This window comes from Sipha flava, unplaced genomic scaffold (assembly GCF_003268045.1).
Source record: "Sipha flava isolate LNK unplaced genomic scaffold, YSA_version1 20217_pilon_pilon, whole genome shotgun sequence".
NCBI classification, from domain to species: Eukaryota; Metazoa; Arthropoda; class Insecta; order Hemiptera; family Aphididae; genus Sipha; species Sipha flava.
The window spans coordinates 567-11,070 of NW_020272793.1; the positions used below are offsets into that span (position 1 = coordinate 567).

At 26.7% G+C, this 10,504-nt stretch overlaps 1 protein-coding gene across 1 annotated transcript in view; it reads left to right on the top strand.

The window, feature by feature from the left end:
• The first annotated feature begins 6,943 nt into the window (after nt 1–6,943).
• Nucleotides 6,944–10,504, top strand: part of LOC112682282 (glutathione S-transferase-like) — a 10,788-nt gene continuing 7,227 nt past the window's right edge. The window contains 5 exon segments of the mRNA XM_025552821.1: nt 6,944–7,088; nt 7,785–7,940; nt 8,441–8,523; nt 8,525–8,609; nt 8,700–8,842. Of these exon segments, the coding sequence (XP_025408606.1) occupies nt 7,808–7,940; nt 8,441–8,523; nt 8,525–8,609; nt 8,700–8,842 (444 nt within the window). The 5' untranslated portion in view covers nt 6,944–7,088; nt 7,785–7,807.

Here is a 10,504-nt window from a genome sequence, read left to right on the forward strand (position 1 = left end):
TTCCATTCTACTAATGCTGCTATGCAGTTTTCACTGTTTCTGTTTTATATAACTATAGTTTGCTGAATACTTTTATCACATGCTTATTATAAATATATTTGATATTTAAATAACTAATAATTTTATCTCACAATGGTTAAATTAGAAAAAAGTTTGAAATAATTTTCTTTAGGAGTAGGTAATTCGGTAATAATTACAATTAAGTATTATATTATTTTTATCTTTTCTTCGAGTAAATTTTACATATTTTATTTCTAATAACATATATCATATGGCCCGATAACCAATGGTTGGTATTTGAAATTTTAAATTTAATGTGTAAGAATGTTGTTTATAAAAAAATATAACTGTAAAATTGATTTTTCAGACAACATAATGCAACGTTGACATAATGGTATTTTACATTTTTTTTAGTTTATTTAGTTGGAAGTAATTGGTTTTAAAATAAATTACATGGGATGTATATTAAAAAGTTAATAAAAACACTGTCTATATAATCGTAATTCTGTGAATTTGTAATTTAAAATTATATTTATGTAAAACACATTAAATTTAATTAAATACAGGAATCGGGTGGGCCACTACAGCATGTTTTTAATTTCAAATCAAGGATAAATAATCGCAATTGTAAATTATATTGGTACTAAACTAAAAGTGAGTTCAAGTAAAAATTCAGCCAGATTTAAAATAAATGTTTAGATAATTAATGAAATAGGACCAAGAAAGTATATCGTTTTATAAAATTTTCCGACTAATCCTGCAAAATAATATTCATTTCAAAATTTAAGACTGAACCAAATAAATTTTTCATCGAAAACAGATTTCTTTAATATAGTCTAGATATTAAAGATTAGGATTATGTATGCTCCATCTTAAATATACTACACATATTATGTTATAATGAAACCAAATTGATTTATTTTTACCAAATTCTTCTCTTATTGAAGGGGTTGATGATTCAATATTGGTGCATTTAAATTATACTATAAATTAATTATATGCAGTCCTGTAAGTAGTAAAGCTATTTTTCATTTTTTATAAAAAATGTTTATTAGTAATTTAATTAAACCATTTACAATCCCGTAAAAGTATAGTGACCCGGTATTAAAAAACAAAATGAGTACAAAGCCCATAAGTATTACAATATAACATATTATATTATATAGATAAAAAATGCAATATAAATAAAACAACCTTTATTATTTTTAAAACATAACTTACATAACATATCATAAATTTGTAATCTTACTAATAATTAAAAATGTACCTATATATTAGTTGGCTTAAATCGTGTGATTTTCAAAACAAATTTTTTTTTTTAAATAATAAACTTTTAATCGAGAAAACATTCAAAAACTTTAATACTTATTACATATTATCATATTTTAACCAAAAAATTAAACTTACCAACTTAATAAGATATACAATTTAATATTTAAAAACAACTAACTTATAAAGGGAACAAATATCAATATTTTAAATATTTTTGACATTCGTGTATTTCTTTAAGTAACTTTAGATCTGTTTTCAACATATTAAACATTTCATGATATGTTTCATCAAAGTTTGTATAAACCTGCATTATTGATTTTAATGAAAAAAATGTCTAATTAGGATTTTTCAGAACACCAATATTTGTTAATTTGTGAAGATTTGTAAAACACTTATAACTTATCTAATTTATTAATTATTTAATTTAAATAAATATTTTTATGTAGTAATAGCATCGGAAAGTTTTCGATATATGTATACGTTTCATTTAATTTCAAGTAATCTGATGCTAATTTTATTTCAAATATTTTTAAATATTTTAGAATAATTAATTTTAATTTTTTTATAAATAAATACATAATTATGTAATATTGTAGAATTTTCGTTTATATTTTTATTATTTTTCAAATAAATATACGAATTCTTTATTATTGAAGAATTTCCGTTTTTATTTTAGTATTTTACAATACGATATGCGATACGATTAGGTCTCTGTACTATACGCATTTGACATCAAACGACAACGATTCGATATCTCATTTATGTAGTAGGTAGTCATTTCAGTATACGAGTATATGCGTTCACTTTTCGATCAACATTCGTATGAACGTTATTCGATTACGTTATTTTCATATTGTGTCCATTTGTGTAGTTAGTATGATATAATATTGTTAACTATTTAAATATACCCAAAGTTACTCACACAAAAAAGGACAACATTTAATATTTATTTGAAAGAATTTTCGAATGAAACTTTTAGGAGTGATAGTCAAGTTTTATACTATCAGTCTTGTGATAAATCAGTATCTATTGACTAACATGGTCAAGTAATCCAGCACATCAATACCAGTAAACATAGAGGCAATAGAGACAGAAAGCTTATATTTCAAGAAAATTTTATTTCTACATCATCCGCATCTACCAATAGTAAGTTAGTTTTTAATTATTATTTGTGTTGTGCACTAATATATACAGACATTCCTCTTTTTAATTTGAAAAATGTTGCATTTAAAAATTTTATGGAAAAATATAGTGGTCATAAAATTCCCGAAGAGAGTACATTTCAAAAAAATTATGTTAGCGGGGTTTATGAAGGAAACTATTTTGAAAATTCAAAATATCATTAGAGATGGGCCTATTTGGGTTGGAATAGATGAAACCACAGATGCCGACGGTCGATATATTGCAAATGTTATTGTAGGAAAATTAAGCACTGAATCATCTAAACCATTTTTTTTTATGTTGTGAAGATTTATCAAAATGTAACCACAAAACTATATGTCAATTATTTAATAATACAATGGGTGTTTTGTGGTCGAATGGTATAATACATAATAATTTACTTTAACTTTTAACGGACGCCGCGCCGTATATGTGTATGGCGGGAAAAGTATTGTTCACATTTTATCTAAGAATGGTGCATTTAACTTGTCTAGTACATGGTTTTTATTGTATAGCTGAAACAATTAGATTTCAGTTTCTTGAAGTTGATTCATTAATTTCCAACGTAAAAAAAATATTTTTAAAAGCACCAAGTCGTGTACAAACATTTAAAAATATATGTCCGGGTTTAACTCTACCTCCCGAGCCTATTATAACTCGATGCGGTACGTGGTTATCCGCTGTATAATATTATTCAAATAACTTTGAAAATAATAGAAACGTTGTTTTAAATTTAGATTCCGATGCTGCAATAGCAATAAAAAAAACTATTGAGCTCATAGAAAGTAAAAATTTGTAAAACAATTTAGCATTTATTTCCACTAATTTTAGATTTTTAGTCGATACTATTTTGAAATTAGAACATTCTAAAACATTCTAACGGAGAGCTTAGAAATAGTTGATAATGTCATAAAGCAATTAGATCGTGTTCCTGGAGAAATTGGAGTTTTAGTCAATTCAAAATTAAAAAATGTATCAGAAAAAAACCCAGGATTTAATACTGTAATATCGTAATATCAATAAGAGACATAGAGTTAAACAAAACTCCGATAACAATTATTCAGAAATTGAATACACTCCAAAAGAAATAATGTGTATGAAATATGCACTTGTCACGACCGTTGATGTGGAGTGGTTATTCAGCCGTTATAAAGCAATGTTAAGACCGAACCGCCGCTTCTTTACACTTGAAAATTTCAAGTTATATGTCGTTTCTGTTTCCCACCTGCAGACTATGATGATTTAGAATACATTTTTAATTTTTTTAATATTTTTTAATGATTTAATAATTTTATCTTATTTTCAATTTAAATATTTAAATATTATACATTTATAAATAAATATTTATTAAGTAATAAACAAATATATATTTAAATATTTTTGATTTTATATCAAATTAAAATTCGTTCCTTACTGATAAGGATGCATTATATTTTTCTACGACTTTTTCTGTACTAATTAAAATTGTCGATAAGTTTACGGATTTAATAATTAGGCGATGTTAAATCAAATTTCCATTTGGAATGGGTTCATCATTTAAAATAAGTACTTTTTGGTGTACTTCAGCCATTTATTAAGAAAAATAGGACATATCTTCAAAAATAAGTACTGTCCTTATAAAATAAGTACGTCTGGTCACCATACGTAGAGCTATTTCGATAAATAATCGGATTTAACTGAATAACTATAATGTACATACTTTTCGAAAAATATTGAGGAAAAGGTTCTGTTGTATATAATGTTATTTACATAATAAATAAAAATGTGATGGTTATTTTGAAGATTAAATCGAAAAACTAATAATTATTTTTCAAAATATCTACAGATTAGACCTATCAAATGAAAAAATGCAACTGTTTCCATCTTATTCTGAAAATAATTAAAATTATTACCGTATGGTATTACAGATTTTTTAATATGATCTACACTGTAATGTACTAAATTAAACCGATGGTCGATCAACAATAGTTAAAATGAATTAATCATCACTAAACAGAATTTCGAAAAATATCATTGTTAAAAATAAAAATTAAGTACCCAAAGAGCATTGCTGTTTGAACTTTTGAATAGGAAAACTCTTCCTTTGTCCTCCGAATCAGTCACTACAATAACATAAAACTATTATATGAGCAAACCTAAATATTTTTAAGTTTCAATAAAATAACATACATACACAAGCCATCTAGTCGGTTTATAATGAACACACGTTGGTTGTATACGTACCAAGGTTTTTTTTTATTATTATTCTTTCAGTTGGATGATGATCGCATGTCATGGGTCGGTGCTCACGAATAGTTATTATCTAGCTCCACCACCGGGTAATCTATTACAATAATAATATTAAAATTGTTGACTTTATGCTTTCGGTCGGGAGGAGATTAAGTCTCTCCTTGAGTCCTCTCCTCGATACCCTAGGCATTACCTGACGGCCTTGGGAAATTCGAACGATAGTTGGATAGGAATATTATTTTATAGTAGTATATTATTTATATGTATTTGCATGCACGTCATATAGCTTAAAACAACGATTTCCAAATTTTTTCAGCCACGGAGCTTTTTTCTTATGATGTGTATGTATATAGGAGGAAACTCAAATCGAGATAATAATGTATCTATATTTAATTTTATATTTAAATTTAAATTTACAGTATACATGGCCGGGTAATACCTTGAATGGGAATGTCTATTATTTAAAATAAAACAATTATATTTTCCAATCGGGATTTTAATATTGTTTATATACTTATCAGTTAATAATAATTGAGTTGTTAAAATATATAATATATATGTATACTATGATTGTTGTTTTAAAAATAACGAGCAATACTTGTGTAGAAAACTTTTTTGGTTAATCACGTAGGTGCCACGAAATACAGTAAACTTTAAGAGGAACTTAATTATATTATACTTGTAATCAATGATATTAAGTAATAAATATAAAGCATTAATTAATATAAAAAATAATAAAGCAAAATTCATAATTTTTATTTATATATGTATATTATACACCTCTTGCGACAATACAAGCAATATCAAGAATTGTCGTATTCAAGAAACGTCAACCACGGTTTTCAACAGGCAGGTCAATACAGTCACCGGAGAGATAATATTAAATATTTATAATATAATAAGTAATGATTTAAAAAAACATATAAATACTTCACTCATAAATTAACATATAAATACTTTAATTTTTAAATCATTACACTATGATCTGTAGGCAATCCGCCCTTAAATTAATTTTGTCCACTTAAAATGTTTGAAATTTTTTATAATTTATCAAATCCAAAATTTATCTCTATTACTTTTTTAATTTTGTCATAAATTATTTTAGTTTATGCAGATATTCTAATTTTTGCAGAATTTATACATTATTTTGAAGTTTTAATTATTTTAATCATTAAAATTTAATGAATTCATTGAGTACAACACCTAGGGTTTCAAGTCGAGTGACAAATACAGAAGTAAATTCATAATTTGATATAATAAAAGCTAAAATTACTTTCAAATTATTTGATTTTAAAATTTGATTAGAACATTTAAAACATTTTGTTTTATTTTTCCTATGATGAAACATCATTTATTTTATACCAAATATTTTAGAATAAATTATATTTAATTTGAATAACATCAGTTAAACTACAGACTACTTATTCAAACTTAAATTGTAAGGTCTTATTTACAATTATTAGGGTGGGGTGTTCTTTATGATACTAACTTCCAATTTAATAACCCTAATAAATCTTTTGTTATTGGTCGAATATAATACTGTAATGTATATAACATTTAGTACATTACAAAACTATAGAGAAAAATTCTCGTTGAGCGTGTATTTGCGTCTGTGTCGTGTTTGATGGGAAGAAAGAGTACGGAGTTATGGTTTTCGCTGGACCAGGTAGTTTTCTAGAATAAACTATATTGTTCATTACCTACTGAGCAATACGAAGAAACAAAAATATATAATATTGAAAACACTGATGGAAAACAACGTAATATTATGTACGAAAATAAGGCGTTGTCGAAATGCATGTACCTATTAAATAGTAAATGTTGACACATTTAATCAACTGTAGTGCAATTAGTAGTTGATTTCTTAAATTTGAATTTAATATTATTAGGTATACAATTTGCATATAATTTAAATATATATATATATTAACATATAAGGCTGTGAAATTATAGGAAATCACTGGGGGTGGGAATTATGTGATATGCGATATGTCATAGGAATAATAAATTAATAATAATTAAATACATTTTTTCGAAGGGGGGGTTATACATTTTTTTATTGGGTAATACCCCCCCCCCCCCATCCGGTAAACCTCCTGAAACATGTACTGCTATAGTATCCGTACGATGTTCTATGATATCATTCATCAGCATAATTATCCATAGACATATAAAGATATAGGTAACTATATTAATGTGTCAATGTTATTATCAGATCGGTTGGCATCGTCGCAGTGCACGCACATACGCAAGGCCGGATAATCGTCGGATAATCGTTGTGCGGCGGAGTGGGATTGACGAGTGGTGTGACTGTCGTGCGTACCACTGACGATACTCCGGCAGTTTCGTGACGTTCATGGTTCCGTGTTCACCGTGATTGCTCACTTGTCTCGTAGTCCATCCGTTGTTTGTCTGAATATTTTCCTGTGAGTAAAATCATTAATATTCATTAATTATATTTAAATTAATATTCAATCATTATTATTATTATTATTTCGACATTGCGCGCACAGTTGTATTCATAGAATAAAGATAATTGTATCTCTACAGCGATGGTCGTGAGTTGCGTAATCCAACGCAATCGTAATTATAAAATTATCTTTCTGCCGACTCATCGAGTTTTGTTGTCTGTTGTATTTCATTAAAGTTTACTGGTTGGGTCTTGGTACGTAACCGGTGTCCATCTCAAGATAAAAAAAAATATATATACACGCCCTTTCTAGACGTTTGATATTCCATGGTGGTGCGTCAATTTTTTTGTACTGATTGAAATTTAAAACACTGTGATAAATCAACTCGTTTGTTTTTTTTTTTCTTGTGTTTGAAGTTTTAAACCTTGTGTGCTGTACTCACAAAATATCTCTAGATTAGAAATGCTCTTCTTGTATTTTACTCTGATTTGAATTACAATGGTATCTATTGGCCATCAGTCAAATGTTATACAGTTGATATTTAGCCGGCATTAACATTGTTATTTTTGTTAGGTTTTAGTAAATAGTAAATTATGTAAAACAGACAGATTGACGTCAAATTAAATTATGCGTTGTCACTGGTTGATAATGTCAAAAATAAAAAATTTAGTGTGTATTACGGTTACATAAATATGTTTTCAATTTCTCTAGGAAATCTTATTCAGTCGTGAAAAATGTCATCATACAAAGTAACTTACTTTGATATTACTGCGTTGGCTGAGCCCATCAGATTTCTCCTATCCTATTTGAATATTGATTTTGAAGATTTTCGGTTTGACAAAGAACAATGGCCAAGTATCAAACCAAGTAAGTTATAAAAACTAAAAATAATTTTTTTTGAACTTTTGGTTACTGTGCTTAAATATATATAATTGAAGAAGGGGTTATAATTATAATTACACATGATAAGCTATTCTTATGAGGTACCTCAGAATCCCTCCAGATTTTTGTTTTTTCTTAACTCAATAATATTTGTCTAAATAGATTAAGGTCAGATATACTTATAACATGAGATACTCCTTTAGGTAATTGAATAATAATGATTTACAATCAATACTTATAGTAAAAGTTATATCAATCTCAATCTCATCATCAACTTTAGGTCTATTATTATTATTATATTATTAAATTAAATACAAATTACACTAACAAAATAATTGTTATTTTTTGTTGTCAGTTTTGAAAACAAAATTTCTACTAAAATTAAAATGTTATAAAAATTAAGTAATATTTATACTGCTAATTTAAAATATATGTTAATTGATGTTGTAGTAGAATACATAACTTCTCAATTTTTTTTCTTTTAGCCATGCCATTTGGCAAAGTCCCAGTGGTGGAAATTGATGGCAAGGTATTAAATCAATCAACTGCCATTTGCCGTTATTTATCCAAAAAAAGCTGGTTTGGCTGGTAGTGATGATTGGGAATCTATGTTAATTGATATCGCTGTTGATAATGTTCATGATTTACGACAAGGTAATGTGTTGTGTTTTATTATTTACTTTATTTATATTAAATTTTAAATTAAAAATGATAAAAAAATGTAATTTTAAATCATAATTACAGCTATTGCATCATATAAATATGACCCTCTTGAAGAATCTAAAAAGACCAAGTATGAACCTTTGATTAAAGAAACTATTCCATTTTATATGGATAAATTTGAAAAAATTGTTGGTGAAAATAATGGATACTTTGTAAATGGAAAGGTATTTCTAATATTTATTTAAAATATCTAATAGTATGACTATTTATGAAATTGAATAGTTATAAATAGCATTTTGGATATTAATATATTAGCATGTTTTATTTGTCAAGTTTAATGTTAGATGTAGGTATCAATTTAATTCATGCTTAACTGAATCAAATAGTACTAATTTTATTTTACATATTTTATGGCTCAATTTTTTTATTTTAAATTAAAATAATTAATTTCACTATGCTTATTTTTTCCTTGGTGTTTGACTATAATATAAAAAATATTATCTAAAATATATACACACCTTTATCCAGTGGTTGAATTGGAAAAAAAAAATAAAGGTGGACTCTAAATGTAGCTGAACAATTAGCGTTCCAAAGCAAATTAATCTAAAAAAAAACCGTGGGGGACTCTGTACCCCCAGTGCTCGAAATGGAAAATTTTCTGAAATGGAACGCTTTTTTTTTTGAGTATATATCATAGAATTAGGGGCTTCACCCAACTAAAATTAAAATTTCTTCTTCCTCAAATACTAACCCTTTTTTAATAATATATAAGTTTTATCTACTATTTTATGAAACTCACTTTAAAATTTCAGCCCTTTTAAAAATTTAAATATATTTTTATCTTCTTTTACTTACGAATATGTATGTATATATTATATAAAATAAAAATATAAATATAAAATGTTTAAAGAACTACTTATAATTTATAAACTTATTTTTATTTAAATTTTATATTTATAACTCAAAAAGTACAGCATCAATACAATTTTTTTTACAATAACTTCCACAATGATTCATATGTCTTATCACACTTTTGGTTTCTTTTACGACTTGCGGTATCATCAGCTGAATGTCGACCATTCAATAACCAAGATCGAACGTATTTTTCTGGTTCGAATTTCGTTAGAGGTGGTCCAACACAATTAATAAATAAAAGAGCAGCAACAGTTTTTATATTTAATGAAGTTCTTAGTGACATGATTTCGTTCATAGAACTAAAATTTCGTTCACATTCGCTAGTCGATACTGGAATCGTTGCAATTGATTTATAAAGGGGTTTCAAATCTTCTGGAATTTCCTTTTTGCCCAAGTCCATTTTATAAATTCTAAAACTTTGAATAGTGCTCTTTTCATCAATTTGAAATTGTTGACATAAATTACGAATATTACAGTCACCAAATTGTATGTTTTCTATTTGGCCATCATTCGAAAGTGGCCAATTTTTTGGATTCGATTTTTCAATATTATCAAGTAAGTTTTTAAACGTTTTTTCATTGTCTTGGCGATGTTTTTCATTACGACTGACATTTGATAAACTGGAAGTCATTATTCGAGATTTTAAATTATTAGCTAGGCTTTTGTAAAATTGTGCAGAATTTATTTTAGGAACATTGCCACTGTGTAATATTACATTTTTATACGACATTTCGTTCTTTATTTCTTTTAATGCGTTAGTTAATTTTGGACCTGGATCGGTTGCCATAGAATCTAATACACGTATTGTTGTTCTTATAGATTTATCAGCGTCTACTAATGTAATACTACGTTTTTGTAAATATTCTGATAAATCTCCTAATTCGTCTAAAGCACTGGTTCCCAAACTGGGGGGCGCGCCCCCCTTGGGGGGCGTGTACACATTGCTGGGGAGGCGCAAGCAGTTTTTACGA